Source organism: Fundulus heteroclitus, chromosome 14 (assembly GCF_011125445.2).
Source record: "Fundulus heteroclitus isolate FHET01 chromosome 14, MU-UCD_Fhet_4.1, whole genome shotgun sequence".
NCBI lineage: Eukaryota > Metazoa > Chordata > Actinopteri > Cyprinodontiformes > Fundulidae > Fundulus > Fundulus heteroclitus.
In genome coordinates this window covers 3,278,498-3,297,568 of record NC_046374.1, presented here as the reverse complement: position 1 = coordinate 3,297,568, position 19,071 = coordinate 3,278,498, and the positions used below count along the sequence as shown (strand labels likewise).

General features: G+C 42.8%; 1 protein-coding gene across 4 annotated transcripts in view; it reads left to right on the top strand.

Moving 5' to 3' along the window:
* Nucleotides 1–19,071, top strand: part of LOC105919175 (solute carrier family 12 member 6) — a 33,298-nt gene that overhangs the window by 10,697 nt on the left and 3,530 nt on the right. For 3 of the 4 annotated variants that reach the window (XM_036146072.1, XM_036146071.1, XM_012854429.3), the window contains exons 5-24: nt 2,700–2,846; nt 2,930–2,984; nt 6,837–6,967; nt 7,217–7,443; nt 9,182–9,312; nt 9,396–9,581; nt 11,393–11,557; nt 12,251–12,349; nt 12,564–12,621; nt 12,754–12,928; nt 14,043–14,161; nt 14,245–14,343; nt 14,450–14,569; nt 14,764–14,868; nt 15,830–15,998; nt 16,809–17,004; nt 17,100–17,269; nt 17,343–17,474; nt 17,565–17,672; nt 18,798–18,821. In XM_036146072.1, coding sequence (XP_036001965.1) covers nt 2,700–2,846; nt 2,930–2,984; nt 6,837–6,967; nt 7,217–7,443; nt 9,182–9,312; nt 9,396–9,581; nt 11,393–11,557; nt 12,251–12,349; nt 12,564–12,621; nt 12,754–12,928; nt 14,043–14,161; nt 14,245–14,343; nt 14,450–14,569; nt 14,764–14,868; nt 15,830–15,998; nt 16,809–17,004; nt 17,100–17,269; nt 17,343–17,474; nt 17,565–17,672; nt 18,798–18,821 — 2,616 coding nt within the window. The remainder of the gene's footprint in view (nt 1–2,699; nt 2,847–2,929; nt 2,985–6,836; nt 6,968–7,216; nt 7,444–9,181; nt 9,313–9,395; nt 9,582–11,392; nt 11,558–12,250; nt 12,350–12,563; nt 12,622–12,753; nt 12,929–14,042; nt 14,162–14,244; nt 14,344–14,449; nt 14,570–14,763; nt 14,869–15,829; nt 15,999–16,808; nt 17,005–17,099; nt 17,270–17,342; nt 17,475–17,564; nt 17,673–18,797; nt 18,822–19,071) is intronic. The other variant, XM_012854430.3, reaches the window with a different exon arrangement.

The following is a 19,071-nucleotide window of genomic DNA, read 5'->3' as shown; positions in this document are numbered from 1 at the left end:
CTGCAAAAACGGAACTAGAAATAAGTAAAATGTTCTTAAAATTTGTGTATTTGTTCTTGATTTGAGCAGGTAAATAAGATGATTTGCCAATGGAATAAGAGTTTTGCACTTAAAATAGGAACAATTCATCTCAATCATCTTATTTCAAGTGCAGGATGTCTAATTATCTTATTTTAGGGGTCAAAATACTCATTCCATTGGCAAATAATCTTATTTACCTGCTCAAATTAAGGACAAATACACTAACGTTAAGAACATTTTACTTATTTTTAGATCCGTTTTTACAGTGCCCCCAGTGTTTGTGTTAAAGCAGCGTGTCATGTTTAAACAGAAGAGCTCTGAATCAAACACTGTTAGGGTTTCAAATATACTTTGTGATCATGTATAATGTAATTTGATAAATTACACATAATTTGACTGAATTAACAACATACAGAAAACAGACTCATCTTAAAATGAGCTTGAGGTTCTCCCTCCTCTGCTTTGGTCATTGAGTTGTTGCCTAGACAAATCATATCTACAACTCAAAGGGCGTCAAGGCCTGAACTCTGAGTGCTCCGCAGAGCTCAACGATAAGCTGCAGCAGCCTAGATAAGATGCTGGGCTGTTTTTTTTATCGAACCCCTCGCTCAGATTGAACACTCGCTGGCACGTTTTACCTCCAGACAGGGGAAAGTTGAACCAAAACATCTTTAATCTGCCCCGTTTGGTTCTACGGTGTGTTCAGTAAAAGCATCGGCAGAAGTCTGCCGCATCGCTGGGAGATTAGGCTGTAACTGGGCCAACGTGAAAGTGAAAAAAAGAAAATGAAAGCGTGCAATCGTATGTTTGTAAAAGTAGTTATGGTTTCCTTATGAACGCTGCAGTGAACCGGCTTTAATTTATAAAGACACAAAGACTTAGAGCTTGGAAATCCCTATTTAAATTACTATTAATATATGATTTAAATAAGAAAATACTGGAAATTAAAAACAAATATGCACTAATATTTTAACAGTTTTTAAGGAATAGCATGTTTGAAAAAGGATGTCTTGAGCTGCTTTTTAAATAATTCAAGACTGTTAAAACAAAGGAAGCTCCTGCCACAACCTTGTCCTTGAGCTTTATGTCTGGACTCTGGGACTACTGGTAGGTTTTGGTTTGAGCTCCTGACGGCTTGTGCTGTACCATGTGTTGTTTTAATAAATCAGTAATATAAGAAGGAGCTAGATCCAGCAGGGCCCTGCAAAGTTAAAGCCCAGGTTTTTAAATTAAATTGCAAAATGCAAAGTCATTAAAGCTGGAGTGATGTGAGCTTTTCTGATTGATCCACTTAAAAGTCTTTCTGCAGACATTTGGACCAACGAGGTGAACGAGGCATTTCTTTATCCAATGAAGAGTCCCTTACAAAAGTCTAATTGACCAAAAATGAAACCATGACTAACCACATCCAGTTTCTGGTTTGACAACAACCCTATTAGTTTTGGAAATGTATCTAAAATGGTGAAAACAGTGTCTGACAAATAGTTTGACCTTGAAGAGACGTCGATTGACACCTAAATGTTCCTAAATTTGCTTTGACGCTTGAGTTAAAATGTCCGATCCGCTGCCTGATCAGGCCCTCAGTCTGCATTTCCCACATGGAGGTAGTTATTATTTCTCCAGTTTGTATTATTATTATTATTCAGTTCTGAAAGTTTAAAGAACATCAGAATTTAATCAGCTTAAAATTGATAATTGATTTAATGAATTGTATTAATGATCTATCCCAAGGGTTCCCAAACTCATCAACCTGCGACCCTCAAAATAAGGGTCATTATTAATAGTGTCTTTTGGCGGGATGGGGTGTGGGGGGGGGGGGGGGGGGGGGGTGAGAAATTGTGAAAATATTGTAATAAAATAAATAAACAAAAGTTACTTTTTTTTTTTGTAAGCCTAATATTATGACTTTAGTCTCATAATAATATAAATTGTATTATGGCCACGGTTGATTAAAGAAAATAACTTACTGGCCGCAGAGGAGTTTCCACAACAAAAAAAACCCAAATAGAAATAGCTAATATTATGACTTTATTCTTCTTGGATCTATCCAGTGGAGTATATACGGTACATAGCAAAACCAGAAGTAGGTCTGAAACGAAGGCTTGGAGTTCTCCACATATTGGATCAATGCCATTTATAAGCTCGTAACCTCAGTAACATTAAAGTGAATTATTAGACCACATTTCATTAACAGTGCTTGGTCTATATCGGGTTATGATAAACTTCCATCTTTCTCCTGCCGACAGCGTTTTGCAGCTGAAACAACTAAATTTGTGCACAATAAAAATGAATTTGACTGAGATTTCAATATGAAAGTACAGTTGAAAGGATACGGATATTGTTAGGGAAAACCCAGATTTGTCACATGAAAAAAGTGAACATGCACCACCTTGAATTTGTTTAGGTACAAGAAAATAAACAAGCTGGGATTTAAAAAAAAAAATGCAGACCCAACTTTTACAGGGCTGACATAAAATCTTGGGGAGTACACCAGCAACACGTAGCGGGAGATCCTGTTTAACGAACAGGAGCTTGAGCCGGTACTCTTAATTGGATCTGGACATCCCTTTAGAAGCAATGTTACTTTTATTTCACACATTCTTAGTTTATCTGAAATACTGTATGAATGACAGACATTTAACATTAAAGTAAAATCCTGTGCTGCCTGCCTGTTCCAGCTGCCACAGATGGGGACGTTCATGGGCGTCTACCTCCCCTGCCTTCAGAACATCTTTGGAGTCATCCTGTTCCTGAGGTTGACCTGGGTGGTGGGAACCGCTGGCGTGCTGCAGGCCCTCTGCATCGTCTTCATATGCTGCTGCTGCGTGAGTGTTTTTATGCCTTCTCGAACACTCCTGAGTACTGAAACCTCTCTAACGCCGTTTGTGGGACTGGTTCTGCTTTTCAGACGCTCCTGACCGCGATATCAATGAGCGCCATCGCCACTAACGGAGTTGTGCCAGGTATCTCTTTACCACAGGACCTTCTCTTTACATTCTCACCACACGCATGGATCAGGTTTGCTCAGCGGCTGGTACATTGTTAACACCGCACACACGAAATGTTTACGCAGTGATATCTCAGGAAAACAAGCTGGCGAATGCAGGGAATTCACTTTAATGTAGAGATTTTACCCATCAGCTTGGTCACTGAAGATGCACACGCTTTGCTTTGTCTGCTCTTAATGTTTGAGCAATACTGATGTAGTTGTTTCTGTTGTTCCCTGTGCCCTCCCCCCTGTTTGACCCTCCATCTCTCTTTATAAAGTAAAACCTAGAATATTTAGCCGCCGTTGACCTTATCTTTCACCAAATGGTGTCTATATGGGTACAGTAAGTGTCAAAGTGCTGTGATTTTTTTTTTCTGACACCTGCAGCTTCTTGACATTTTGAAAATTGACAGTAGTCCAAATGTAACGTAGAGAACCCGTTTCCTTAATGTCTTTGTTTCTCTCCTGCTTCAGTCTCTCATTCTCACTCACCATCTAGTCTCAGGTGGTCGTCAACACTGTTTGGTATCTGTGACACCAGCTACGCTTTCACTGCTCCTGGGTTGACTTTGTCCCCACCTTCACTTACAAACCTCAGAGTGGATGATAACAAGGTTATCTCTGCGTAACTCCTGCATACAGGGGGGTAAAAGTCTGACACTTTAGTCGTCTGATTAAATGGACTTGATCTCTAGCATCACAATCAACTTTATTGACTTCGGATGCCGACGCTCGCATCGTGTAAAATGACAGCAATATACGGAAAGGAGTATGGAAACGCTATCACAGAAAGTTCTAGCTATGTTGTTGAAACCTCTGTGTACCTTAATGCCTCCTGCTAACCCCATGCTAGCCCACGGCTGGGTGTTTCCATTCACCATCCAAACTCTCCATCTGAACAGATTCTTTTTATCCCACCTGGTTTCATCCTGTTTCACTACAATCCATCTCCCAGTCAATCCCAGTCTGTTGTTTTGGTTCCCAGGAGTTTTTGGTTGAGCTGCTGTTCTGGGGTTTGTTGTTAGGGAAGCAGTTTTTCTCTCTTTGCTCGCAGGTGTTATGTAAACACAGCAACCAAATTAAGGGTAAAGGATCTGATTTCCCATGGTCTGGGAATAGAGGGTTCCTACATTTATGCTATTGTTGAATCAGCCCAGTGTTCTGATTACAGTTAATGAATTGTTGTGATATAGGTGGTACACTGCAAAAACGGATCTAAAAGTAAGTAAAATGTTCTTAAAATTTGTGTTTTTGTCCTAGATTTGAGCAGTTAAGATTATCTGCCAATGGAATGAGTATTTTTACCCCTATAATAAGATAATTAGATATACTGCAGACAGAGATGAATTCTTCCTATTTTAAGTGCAAAAATCTTATTCTATTGGCAGATCATCTTATTTACCTGCTCAACTCAAGGAAAAATAAACCTATTTTAAGAACATTTTACTTATTTTTAGTTCCATTTTTGCAGTGTAAAGTTCAGAATGCACATTTGTGTGCACAAACTTGGCACAAATTTGTGCACACAAACAAGAAATTTGACTTTAGTTCCAGTTTGCTCTCATTTAAGACATTTTAAATTTGAATGTACAAGAAGGGAAATCATTTTTGTTCTTCCATGAAGTTTTTGCTCTGCAGTCCGCTCAAAACACCTGGATGTGGACTGTCTGTCTGGTGGGCTGTCCAGAGGGTGCTGACCTGGCTCGCTGAAGTCTAAGTTTTTAAAGTTGAGAAGCAGTTCATCCATGTTGTTAGCCAAAGAGTGGACATTAGCTAGGTGGCTTGAGAACAAAGGTGTGTGAAGGGCTGTAGCTTCACAAGCACGCCTGCTTGCCAACCAGGTTCTCAGTGAAGTCGGGTCCATGGAAAATGTAGACAGGATGAGGAAGGTCTGATTTTTAGGAGTTCCTCTATAGTGAAAGGAACCAGAGAATAAACGAACAAACATGACATTTACAAAGAACTAAAGATTCAGGAAAGATTCTTATATTTGCAAAGCGTGTGCAACAAAGATGACGACGTCCCAGTCTGCCTCTGCATCTACACATTGTAGATGGAAGCAGTAACACAGATGTGAACAACTCATAACCTGTGAAGTCCAATTTCTGCAACCAGTCTCCTTTCAGCATCTCAGACCAGGAACACGAGTTAGACGTTGTCTCTAGTCTGGCAGCTCCTCCTGGCAACTTAGCTCTGGTTGATCAATATAACTGGATCAACTCACCTCGTGTTCACCAGTGCTGTGACATCTGGCATCATTTACAAAGGAAGAAGTGGACGGCTTCCTTTTTCCAGCTTGCTTTTATGCCAGCATGTCGTTAATGCTGCTTTCTTTGTGCCACTGTGTGGCTGTGAAGACCGGCCGCAGTAGGAAAGATAAAAGCTCTCAGAAACTGTTAAATGAAAAAAACGAGCACTTCCAGTCTTCATAGACTTAAGAGGCAGCGGCTCATCTGCCCATGCAACAAACAGAAAAGGAAAGAGGTGCCATAACCTTGACTGCACCAGGGGCTGTGATATTAAAAGCCAACACTGTAGTCCATTTGCTTTAAGCTGGTTAAAGTACTTTAATCCTTTATGTATAGTTTTATTATGTGCCGTTTTTGTCTGCTTAAAATCGTATAAGCAAAGATCAGGTGCTCTTTCTTTTAGCTGTCTTTGTGTTCTGGTTGTTTTGGAACGTTGCTGCCATAAAGGGGGTTTAGGGCTGGATATTTTAAGATCTGGGTTAAGATATAATTTAGTTACAATTTGGTTATAATTGAATTCAGTTCATTCAAATGGCACCAGATAAGAACAAATGTCCTCTCAAGAGACTTTACAAAAATATTAGATGCCATTTTTACTCAGGTATAGTCGATTTAGTGCATTCGTAGATTAAGAGCCAGCTACAATCCATGCAGTGAGAAAATGCTGCTGAGTTCAGTTTATTTTGCCAGTCAGTAAAATGTTTTAAGGAAGTTCAGCCACTGGCATCCAGCAGCAGACCTAATAAGACACAGAGATCCACTTAAACTCCCAGGCCAGGCGAGGAGAGCTTCAGGGAGGCAGCCATTAGGCCCACGGAGGCTCTGGAGGAGCTGCAGTAATCCACATCTCAGCTGGGAGATTGTTTGGACATAACCGACTAATGATCCCATTAACTGAGCATGCCACACATCTGGCCTCTTATGGAAGAGCGGCAACCTGAACACACCCACTCATGACGAAACAACACGGTGGCAGCATCACGCTGTGGGAGGACTTTTCTCCAGCTGGGGCAGAGTTGATGGGAAGATGCATCGATTGTCATCCTGGAGGAAAACCTGCAAAAGACTTGAGACTGAAGTAGAGAACCAAGACACCGGCTTCACACGGAGACAATGGACGGGTTTAGATCACCAAGCATATTCACGTCAAAGTTGAAACTTTAATCCACTGCGAATACTCCAAAACCTTTCATACTAGTGGAGAATGGAAACGATGAGATTAGGGTTTGCCAAAGATTAACGGGGCTTTGATAAGCTTGAACTAAACTGAATCTCAACCTAATCCAGCTCTCCAAGGAGACAAAAACGCTGCCGTCATGTGCAGACACGTTTTTCCCTGAAAAATGTTGTGCTTCCTCTAACTCCAATATCTCCTGCATAGCACAGTTTCTGTCTCTAAGCATAGAATGACTTTACTCATCAGCTCTCCTCTTTTTCTCCTAATAACTCTCCTTTGTCCATCGTCCCACTGACTCTTCTAATTTGTCTTCTCTTCCCACGACCCCTTTTCTCCCATCATTCTTTCCCTCCACCTCATGTGTACTCTAACCCCCCCCCCCCCCCCCCCCCCCCTCCAGCTGGAGGCTCCTACTTCATGATCAGCCGCTCTCTGGGTCCAGAGTTCGGTGGGGCCGTGGGGATCTGTTTCTACCTGGGCACCACCTTCGCCGGAGCCATGTACATCCTGGGAGCCATCGAGATCTTCCTGGTAGGATCTGCCTTCATTCTGCTCACATCCCACCAGTGTTTCCAGTTTAGTCTGCAGACCTTCCCCCACAATGTTCCCCTGAGTCCGGCGTGCTGTAGGGTCGGCGCTGGAGTTCTCCTCTTTCTCTTTTATCATCATTATTCTTAGTTTGTTTTTAAGAAGCAAACCTGGAACAAAAAGAACTGATGAGTTGTATTTATAGTCTAAAATATTTATGCTTAAACTTCTTGCTTTTTTTTCGTCTTCCAGATATACATCGTACCCCAGGCTGAGATTTTCACAGGCGAAGATGCAGCCATGTTGAACAACATGCGGGTCTACGGCAGCATCTGTCTCCTCCTGATGTCCCTGCTCGTCTTCGTGGGCGTAAAGTACGTCAACAAGCTGGCCTCCATCTTCTTGGCCTGCGTCATCGTCTCCATCATTTCCATCTACGTGGGAGCGTTCGTCTCCGCCATCCAAGAGCCTCCTTTTCCGTAAGTGGACCGTACGTTGGCTAAAATATTCACACCCGTCGGACCTTTAGCTCGCTGCGTCCCGTTGCATCAGCGGTGCGTTTTATTGGGATTTCAGACGATTCAGAGAATGGAGAATCTTTCTTGTCATTATGTGTTACCGTAAGGACATTTTTGATTAAAGAGACAGCGGCTCAGGATGCACAGATTACAGACAACACGCAGACACAACAAGGCACAATCTTACCAAACTTATTTTACTGATTTTACTGATATCAGGTGATTTCACTGACCAACATCTCTTCCTCAGAGGCTTAAAGCATGAAAATAGAGAGCGGTCTCTTTGCAGTCCCTGTGGAGTTGCATAAGTAACTCTTCAGATCAAGAACCTGTGGAAACAGTAATGTGTTTGTAAACATCTAAAAGATGATGAACTGGGCTGGAGGTTTATTTGACTCTCAGCAGGGGGCTATAGCCCTCACAGCTTTGGGAAAGAAGCTGTTTTTGAGTCTATTAGTCTTTTATTTCTGTTCCTGAATCGTTTCCCTGATGTAAGTGGGACAAACCGTGCATTATCCAGACCGCTGGGATCTGTGATAGTAAGTCTGGCCCTTTTCTGGACTCTAAACCGTGTCCAGATCTTGTAGACGGCATCCCACAATCCCCTGTGCTGACCTCAGCACCCGCGCTAAATCCTTCCTCTCCTGCACTGTGGAGCTCCCATACCACTCTGTCATGCTGAGATACAAAAGGCTTTCCATGGTAGCATAGCTACCATTTCAATGGTAGCTGTATAAAAGTGGAATATAATTGTAAAGCTGAAGGAATAGCCCACGGATGTCAATATTTTTTTTTTACAAGTTAAAAGTGTGGCTTGCTTTGATATTTCTGGCCTTTTGTGTTGATACCCCTATATAAGTGATTAAATCCAGCTGACACAATCGGGGTTACCTAACAGGAAAATGTAATCCACCTGCATTAATTACCAATATAACGATGTTGTCTTAAACCCTTCATTTAAATCTAATGTTTAAACCATCCTCTAAGCATGGAGAGAGGAACTGCAAATCCGCCAAGACATGAGCGTCCACCTTGAGTAAGAAGCCACGCAAGGAAAAGGCTACATTTAATATCTGGCAAATCTAAAAATTGTGTTGAAAGAAAACGATAAAAAGTCCCCTTTTTGTTGTTTTCCTGTTGCACAGCAAACACATGGAATAAGGCGCTGGTTGGATGCGACTTAAATTGAATTTTTTGGCTACATTTCAGGGAAGATTAATGCAACACGTCCCCACAAACGCACCGTCTCCATAATAAGACATGTTGGCCGCTACATCAGGCTGTGGAGATGCTTTTCTTCACCTGTCAGAGCTGATGGGAGGATGCCTGGGACTAAAAACAGCAAAGATCCCCATTTAGCATGACAATGAGCCTGACACACGTATGGCTGCGATGAAAGGATTGAGATGTTCAATCCAGTCTGACTGAGCTCCAGCTGTTCCAAATGTTTCTAGAGTATTGTATCATGTGGGCTGAATATAAATGTGTGCAACACCTTGAAATTTGCAAGTATGCACTGCTTTGTTCCGGTCTATCACGTCAAATCCCAATAAAATGCAGTAAAGTTTGTGGCTGTAATGTGACCAAATGTGGAAAAATCCAATATTTACGTGAGGCATTGTCGCTTTTCTAATGTAACATTTCCACTAGCTGGTGTAAACGGTCTCTGTTATTGACTGCTGGCGCTCCTCTCCAACAGCGTGTGCATGCTGGGAAACAGGACTATCAGCGGCCACTTGATCAGTGACGACAGCCCGTGTAACAAAACCATCCCAGTGGAGATAAAAGATACAGCGGAGAGCTTTGACAGCAACTTTACCCTTGGCTCTGGTGGGTCGACGCTTCTCTCTGGAGTCAGGAATCTCATGTTTTAATTATCACCTTGTGCTGATATGTATGAATCCTACCGTTAGAAAACAGCACCGATGGACCAAGCATCGTCCCCACCGACGCTCCCGTTGTGGTGCTGAAGACCACGTTACTCTGGAGAGAGTTTTGCCAGAGTCCAGAGCTCAACGCTACATGTGACGATTACTTCAGCACCAATAGTTTCACCAGTATTAGAGGGATTCCTGGGCTGGCCAGCGGCATCATTTCAGGTAGATTTGTTTTCCACCTCAGAGTAATAATGCAGGATTAAGGTTTTTCTCTGCGCTTTGAATAACACTTTGAAAACTTTATGATCTTTGCAGATTTATATACTCTTGTTTTTGTTTTTTTTGCTTTTACACAAAACAATCAGGCTTCAATCTTTAAACGTCTTTAAAAGTGTTCAGTTTAAGAATGTGTGGGGAAAATAAGTTTATTATTCCTTCTTGTCCAGGTTAAATATGCTAATTGTTTCAAATAAGTTACTCCGGTCGCAGGATTCTTAGTAAATCTTAAAAAATTGGGCATTTGCCATTTTCCAGGTTTGCAAAAAAGTTTTGAGAAAAATGATAACGCAGTATGAAAAATATTAATTTCTTTTTTTATTGCCACGCTCCCTTTGAAGTGGCCTCATCACATGTGGATGTTTTAACATTTTAGCCATCAGTATGCTAGTTTTCCACCTACTGACTGAATGAAGACTCGTTAAAAAAAATCAACCAAGCCTCATTTTAATAGCGGGTCGGTCCCAGAACGGCTTTAAATTCAATGGTTTGTCCAGATTTCACAAAAAGTGGCGACTCTGAACCACAGTCTGATGGTTGGAAGCCATTTTTAGTATTTAGTTGCTTTATTTTGTGAAACCTACATAGAATTTCTTGACTGCTGTTCAAGCAGGTTCAAAGCAATACTCTGTAGTCTTGTAAATAATGGAGTTTGTATATGATGTGTAGGAGCCCTGAAATAAGACCTATTTTAGTTTGTTTTAACCAAAAAGATGCACATCTGCTCATTTTTCTGCCCATCCATCCATCAGTTTATCTGTTTATCAGCTCATTCACCGCTCTCTCGCTCTGCTGAATTACAGATCTGTCCATCCAAGCTTCCCTGCTGTGCAAATATCAGCATAAGATCATAATGACCCACATAGGCATTCAAAGATTATTCACTCTGTGTTCAAATATTTACTGCAGAATATCTTATGCTGGAGAAGAGTTTTGCTTCATCACCGAGATTATTTGGATCCATTTATAGGAGGCTTAGTGTGCCTCCAACCACTAAAGAACTTAACTCTCAGTTTTCTGAGTCCTTTAAACTTCAAGCTGTGAATATTGAATAAATGTTCCTTAAACTTGTGGAACCCTGTCCCTGTGTCAGGGATGGATCCCACCGCTCACACACCTGTAGGTGCGCTCCAGGAAATATGATGAACTTTTCAGATGTTTTTCACTTTGCAACCATCAAATCCAAAGTAGTTTACTGGGATTTTGTACGATGCAGCAACACAAAGTAGTGCATAATCTGCTAAATTGCAGTAAAATAGTGACAACTGTTGAAAAGCTGTTTTTGCAAACACAAATCTGCAGCCCTACATTGTGCAGCCACCTTTTGGGTGCGTCTTTCCAGATTTGCACTTTGTGAACGGGTCTATTCTCTAATTTTGGTGCATCTGACCAAATAACTTTCTTCTACACTGTGAAAAACTCCAAGTAGGACTTTTTATTGCTTTTTTCCAACAAAGGCCTTCTGTAAAGGCCAGATTTGAGGACCACACGATTAACGGGTTCCTCCTCTGGAGCCGTGGATCTCTGCAGCTTCTCCAGAGTTACTAAGAGCTTCTGAGCTGGTCCAGCCGGTCGGTGCAGCTGGACAGCTGTGTCTTGGTTGGTGTATAGCTCTGTTGGTTTGTCACTCAGAGCTCCAGTAAAATACACGAAAGATTTGTGGTTGCAACCTGTGAAAATGTGGAAAAGTTCACGGGGTATGGATAGACTTGCCAGAGCCTGTTTAGTTCTCCCAACAAGCACTGTCCTCCTAACAGAGAACCTGTGGAGCTCGTACATCAGCAAAGGCGAAGTGCTGGAGAAAAGCTCGCTCGGCTCCTCTGATGCGGCTCATCCAGCGTCAGCTTCTCATCCGTACGTGTTTGCCGACATCACCACCTCCTTCACCCTGCTGGTGGGCATCTTCTTCCCCTCCGTCACAGGTACGCGTTTCTGTTTCTGCCCTAAAGCTTATTTCCCTCTCACGCCTGTAAATATTCATCTGACTCAGAGGATTTAGGGTCAAACTTATCACACGTTTCAGGGTTTAACTCTCCCTGTGCTGTAAAATGTAAACTGGTTCAAATTCCTGTTTCATGTTTTTGCTTTTCTCACTCTAAGAGATTCCTGAACTGTGAATAATATAGATGAAACAGTCGGTTTCTCCATTAGGTCCTTGTAAAACCTTATTTTCAGCAGATGGTAATGTCCACAATCATTACAGCACACAGGTACATTAACTGCAACTGAAACGTCAATTTCCTATTATGGACTAATTATATTCAAATTACAGTTCAGTCTATCGCTCTTAAACATTAAAATGGACTTTATTAACTATAACTATTTTGGTTTATTCTGTTATTATTTGTCAAGTAGGTTTATTACTAGCTTTATCATTTGCCGTGGTTTATTTTTTCCCTGTTCGATTGCTGAATAGGTCGTTTCTTCTATTTTGGACTTTGTGTTCATTTGAATTGGTCAGATTTTTAAGTTAGAGTTCAGATATACAATAAGCTCTTTGGGTTTCCTTACCTCGCCTGTTTATCGTCTGCAGGGTTTGTTGTAAGTTGCTGGTGTTTCCTGTTGTACAAAGAAAAAATTTTTTATAATAATGTTATTTTCCTGCTGTTCCTCAGGAATCATGGCTGGCTCAAATCGGTCGGGAGATTTAAAAGATGCCCAGCGCTCCATCCCCATCGGGACCATCCTCGCCATCCTCACCACGTCTGTGGTCTGTATCCTTCTGTCGTAGATTAGGTCTTCATCTCCCAGTGCCGTTATTAAGAGTCCTACCTGCAAATCACATTTGTAAATAGTTTTGGCCACAAATTATTAATGCAAATCCTGTAGAGCGTCACAGTGAGGCCGTTTGCCTAAAGGATTTCTGGCTTTGAAGCCACGCGGCCCCTTCTGGGCTGGATGTTGTTTTCCTGAGCGCTGCTGCTGCAGACCTGAGCAGCGTGGTGCTGTTTGGAGCCTGCATCGACGGCGTCGTCCTCAGAGACAAGTCAGTACATCTGCTTCAGTCCTTCTCTGCATATTCATTTATTTTGCTGCTTCTGCTGAAAAGTTGAACAAAAAAAGTTAATATTAGCTTTGGTAAAAGCTGTGAGGGATTTACAGTAGCTAACCTGTGCAGGTTTGGAGATTCGGTGAAAGGCAAGCTGGTGGTGGCCACCCTGGCCTGGCCCTCTCATTGGGTCATCGTGATCGGCTCCTTCTTCTCAACGTGCGGCGCAGGCCTGCAGTCGCTGACCGGCGCGCCCCGCCTGCTGCAGGCCATAGCTAAGGACAACATTATCCCGTTCCTACGGGTAAGAGCTGCAGCTTTGTGGATTTATTGCCTCCAAAGTAAAAAAGGTGGGGAGAAGAACCAATCCTCGCTTTACTGTTGGGTTTAGCTCAGTGTTGTTTGGCTTTGCCTCTTTTCTGCAGACTGAAGGTGAGCTTTGTGAAGATATTCCCAGGATTCTCTGTGACTGAGTCCTGCTTTACTGAGCTGTTATATCAGGCGCTGGTGATGGGCGGTTCTCTGGCGCTGACGTAATCATGTCAGCGTAAACTTTATTAACACCTTCATGTACTCGCTATCGCCCAGAGAGCTGCTAGAGATCATGATCATTGGAAGGCAAACCGCAGCTTTTATCTGGTTACATCTGAAAAGTAGGTGTGGTAAAAATAATAATAATAATAATAATAATAATAAAAAGAATAAAAAAGCTCCAGCCCTGCTTTAGATCGAATGTTAGAGCGTCTCAGAAACACACTAAGCAGCTTCTTCACTTCAGCACCTCCTCCCAGCGTGTGTTGATTTCTGCTTTTGACGACTTCTTGTTCAGACAATTATTTTCCTCCACAGCCAGTTGCTGCTTGATTTTTTTTACCATTTCCCGTGGTTAAACAGGGATACGCTAACAGCCGGGTCGCACATCCTCGCTGTCTGGCTTCCCCTCTCTGACCCTCATGTGTTGCTCTGCCTCTTCTCAGAAAACAGAATCACGTTGGCGTTAATATTCAACGCGCCGTGGGGAAACCACGTCATTTGGGACTGTTAAAGTTTACCAAATTCATTTCATTGTTTACAAAATAACATGTGACAAAATAAAAGTATTTTTGGGACCTTTAACAGACGGTCAGATATTTAAAAATATATAAAATATTAAATAAAAATATGCATCTGCATGTCCTCTGTTATTGCCGTATCCTCTGCAGGGCTTCTGCTCTGCTGCAGCTGGAGTGCCGCACACTCAGCCATCGCTGTTATGTTGACAGCGCTAGATAAGTGATCATGGCCATTCGAGGACTCTTGTTCACACTTGACCTGCGAGGCTCAGAGGCAGTTATTCGTTCATTAATCTGCAGCTGAACTGGCGCTGTAGCCTCTTCCTGCGTTAACGCTGTTCCCGCTCTGTGTGCGTCGTGCTCCAGGTGTTCGGACACGGGAAGGCTAACGGCGAGCCCACCTGGGCCCTGCTGCTGACGGCGCTGATAGCTGAACTGGGGATCCTCATCGCCTCTCTGGACCTGGTCGCCCCCATCCTCACAATGTGAGATAGAGCCGTCCTGGACGAGCGCGGCCGAGTCCCGTGAAACCATGTGGGCCTTCAGCTCTGATGCTTTGTCTCCACAGGTTCTTCCTGATGTGCTACTTGTTTGTGAACCTGGCCTGTGCCCTGCAGACGCTGCTCAGGACCCCCAACTGGAGGCCACGCTTCTCCTACTACCACTGGTACTCACATAACACCCCCGCTTACACACACACACACACACACACACACACACACACACACAGAAACACGCAGCCTGAAGTAATCCTGTGCTCCACATCTGTCCAGGACCTTGTCGTTTCTGGGGATGACCATCTGCCTCGCTCTCATGTTCATATCTTCTTGGTACTACGCAATCGTTGCCATGGTGATCGCTGGCATGATCTACAAATACATTGAATATCATGGGTATGTTGCCATGGTGATGTATTTGCTCCATGCATCTGTACACGTACAGCATGGTTACGATGGGTGTTTAAAGTATTTTCATTTTGTCATTTGTCTCAGTTTTTTTTAACCATTTGTTGGAATTTTTTTTGTTAGCAAATCAGAAAGGATGTTTTCATGTTTATCCATTTTATTTGTGTGTGTGTGCGCATCAGGGCAGAGAAGGAGTGGGGGGATGGGATCCGCGGTCTGTCGCTCAGCGCTGCCCGTTACGCTCTTCTGAGGCTGGAGGAGGGACCTCCACACACCAAGAACTGGAGGTAAGGCAGGGTTCCCACGGGTCCTTGAAATCCTTGAAAGTTTGTGAATCTGAAAAAATAAATTCAAGGCCCTTGAAAGTTCTTGAAAACAGCCAAAAAAAACACCTTGTCCTTGAAAGTCCTTGAATTTTTTTTGTGGGATTGAAAGTTCACAGGGATGACGACTCATGTGTCATTATTTTACTACCACACGATCTTTTAAAATTATGTTGATTCCGCAGACTTTTAATTTGCAAAAGTACGTTTCTTTGTCAGCGATTTGTCAGTAAGTCTTCTTCGTTAGTTGGTAGGCTACGGTTTAGGCCTATGTGCCTCAAATAGGTTACATTTACGCAGTGTTGCCAACTCAGCGACTTTGTCGCTATATTTAGCGACTTTTCAGAGTCAAAGTCAAAAACTAGCTTAATCAAAGATGAAAGTAAGTGAAACAAATTGATATAATTCTGAACATCTCAATGCTGCACTTTTTTTCATAAAATTCCATGAAACGGTAGGCTAATGTACATCTTATATGTAATGTAGTATGGCATAGACATGTACTGTGGATATAAATGTAGGCTATGAATATGATCAATATCAATGTAGGCTATAAATTAAGTCCACTTTCTTGCATTGCTTCTGACCCAACAACTTCTATGCCGTTTAGTCTTTTATTGAATTTGCATTGTATTAAAATATGATAACCTATTCAGCGGTCACAGTAGGTAAATGCCGCCACGTGTGGTGCTTGAATTTGAGGAAATTGGTCCTGGAAAGTCATTGAAAGGTCCTTGAATTTTATGTTCACCAAGGTGTGGGAACCCTGGGTAAGGGGGCTTCAGGGTTTTTTTTTATCTCAGGTCTAATAGGCATCTAGATATCAGGCACTCAAACGGTTCTGAGTTTGGATAAAATCATTTCTTCTTCAAATCCAAACCCGTGCTGTTAAAATAGTCCGTTTTCTTTCCCTTTCCTCTCGAAGGCCCCAACTGCTGGTGCTGCTAAAACTGGACGAAGACGCCCACGTCAAGTCTCCTCGTCTGCTGACGTTCGCCAGCCAGCTGAAGGCGGGGAAGGGCTTGACCATCGTCGGCACGGTCGTCCCCGGAAACTTCCTGCAGACATATGGAGAGGCTCTGGCTGCCGAACAGGTTCCTCTTTACGCTGATCACGTGTCACCGAAGGCTGCGTGGCTCAGTAAAGCCTCAGCCGGGCGCCTGGAAGGACTAGGAGTCAGACAGTGTCTTGCGAAACATTTGAGCTTTTCCTCATTTTGTCACGCTGCAGCCCCAAAGCTTTAGTTTGATTTTAGCAGGAATTTATGTGATGATGGCCTGATGCAAGTTGTAAATTGAAAGGAAAGAGATGCATTTTCCCCCACGTTTTTATTTCAAACGAAGAACTGAAAAGTGTGGCATGCTTTTGTCCTCAGCTTCCTGAAATAAAAACGTTGTGGAAACACCTTTCACAGCAGTTGCAGGTGCCAATAGTTTGGGCCATGTCTGCAGACTGACGTTTTTTGCCTTTCTTCTTTGCTAAGTATCTGAATCATCACGATTATCACGTTTTCAAGTCCTGCCACAGATTAACATTTTAATTTAGGTCTGGATGGACCGGGCTACAGGATTTAATTCCACCCTTTCCACCGTATTGGCTGTATGTTTAGAGTCGCTGTTCTGCTAGAAAGCAAAGTCAAGTTTCACAACCAGTGGCAGGTTTTAGTCCAGGATTAGCCTGTTTAGCTCCATTCATCATGGCATCAAGTACCGATTTTTATTTGTGCAACGATTAAAAAAAACATTTAGACCAACTTTGTGTTGTTCTGTCACATGAAATCCCATATAAATACAGAAGTGTGTAGCGGTAGCTTGAAAACAATCATATGAAGGTTCAGCTAGCATAAATACTGTAGCGTAGCACTGAAAAACAGCCTTGAGACGGTTTTTCTTTCCCCCCCCCAGACCTTGAAGCATCTGATGGACAAGGAGCGGGTGAAGGGCTTCGTTCAGTGCATCGTTGCTCAAAAGGCACGCGAGGGAATCAGTCACATGATCCAGTCAAGCGGGCTGGGAGGAATGAAGCCCAACACCGTGGTGATGGGCTGGCCTCAAGCCTGGAGGCAAAGTGAGGACCCGCAGGCCTGGAAGACCTTCATCAGTGAGTCACACAGGACGTAACGCACTCCTCCTCCTCCTCCTCTTCCTAAAGCCTTCGTTCAGCAGCTTGACCGCCTCCCCCTCTGCTCCTTGCAGATACGGTGCGGGTGACCACGGCGGCTCACCTGGCCCTGCTGGTACCCAAGAACATCTCCCTGTTCCCCAGCAACAGCGAGCCGTCCACAGAGGGCTACATCGACGTGTGGTGGATCGTTCACGACGGCGGGATGCTGATGTTGCTGCCGTTTCTGCTCCGCCAGCACAAGGTGGCCGATGGGCAGCCGCTCGGTTAAGATGCACTTCTGCCGACGCCTCGTCTCAAGCTTTCTCTCCTTCCAGGCGTGGCGTAAGTGCAGGATGCGCATCTTCACGGTGGCACAGATGGAGGACAACTCTATTCAGATGAAGAAGGATTTAGCGACGTTTCTCTATCACCTACGCATTGAGGCTGAGGTGGAAGTAGTGGAGATGGTAGGTGCACACAGAGGTGTCAGTGACCTGGGGTCTAACATGCAGCCCTCTGGTAATAGTCTGAGTATATTTCTCCTTTTCTGTCTCCAGCATAACAGCGACATCAGCGCGTACACCTACGAAAGGACTTTGATGATGGAGCAGAGGTCTCAGATGCTCCGACAAATGCGACTCTCCAAGTCAGATCGAGAAAGAGAAGTAAGTGCAGGAAAGTTTTTTGTGGTCTGGCACTTTTGTTTTGTTGGGACATGGGAGATGTTTTTATCGCCTGGATCAGAGGCAGGAAATTTGGATGAGAGAAGCAAATAAACATGCAACACCCAACAACACGTCAAAATTATTCTTACTCTAAGGAGTTTTTCGTACTTTGCCCCAAAAAAATCTCAAGAGTGTTTTTAGTTTTTGTGTATTTAGCCCCTTTTACTCTGACTCCCCTAGATAAAATCCAGTGCAGTCAATTTGCCTTCAGAAGTCACTTTATTATTTAGGAATCTCCTTGTGTGTAACTGAGCCACAGTATAAGTGCAGAGTGGTTGTGGAGAAACTAAAAGTTAGTTTATTTCTCCTTATTTCACTGGATTGTATCTTGTGGTGTCTTATTAATATAAAGCAAAGTCACACTTTTCACCTTTTTACATGTAAATTTTTTTTAGTGTGTATCATTTTCCTTCAGCTTCACAATTATGTGCCACTTTGTTGTGGTTGGTCATAAAAAGGTGTTCAGGTTAATATTTCCAATGCAGATTCTGAGGCATGTTTCAACACGTGTGCAGCTTGCAGCAAAAACAATGAACTGTGTTATATTTCAAGTGCCATGCAGTCAACATCTGCAGTAACGCATGTGGCCAGTAGGAGGGACTCTAACCGCGCTTCATGGCCACACCAAGTCTAGTTTTTTTGTTTACCTGAGACTCTAAAGCTCCCAGAAAGTGGTGGGAACCATAAACATTACAGAAAGTTTTCAGAATATTCAAAGTTATTATTCACAAATTCCATGTTTTTTGATACGTTGCATCCCGCTGATGGCTTGCACAGTGGAAATAACGTTTCTATGGATCATATAATCCAATATGTAAAATGTTGTCTTTCACAGATGATTACTCAGTTGTTGGAATAGGCAAAATATTAATTTGCTGTCCTAGGAGATCATGTTAAATATCCTGCACATTTGCTCTGATATCATTATTTTCCCACAATGGGTTTTCATGACATCAGCTTCTATAGGAAGATAACAAAAAGAAAAAAAGTTGAAGAATGAAAAGTTATTACCTATTATATGATATTGAATGTCATATCCTCTCCCTTTGCCACTGGTTTGCTCAGAGGGTACGCTGGAGTTTTGACGACGTAAGTTTACTTTGCATCATTTTGCTTTAGGAAAGAGGAAGCTGTCTGAAGTTAGACGTCAGGGAAGACCTCTGAACCTCTGAGAGAGCAGTGAGCAGTCCATTTATTAAAAGTAGGGTGAGGTTCTTCTCTTTACTACATTTATTTCACTAAACCCACAGGTTTTAGGCAATATTTTCAACTGTAGTTCAGAAGCAAGCACTAGATTAGTTAGCTGTACAAAGTGTAAATAAGGTTCATATAGTTCTTT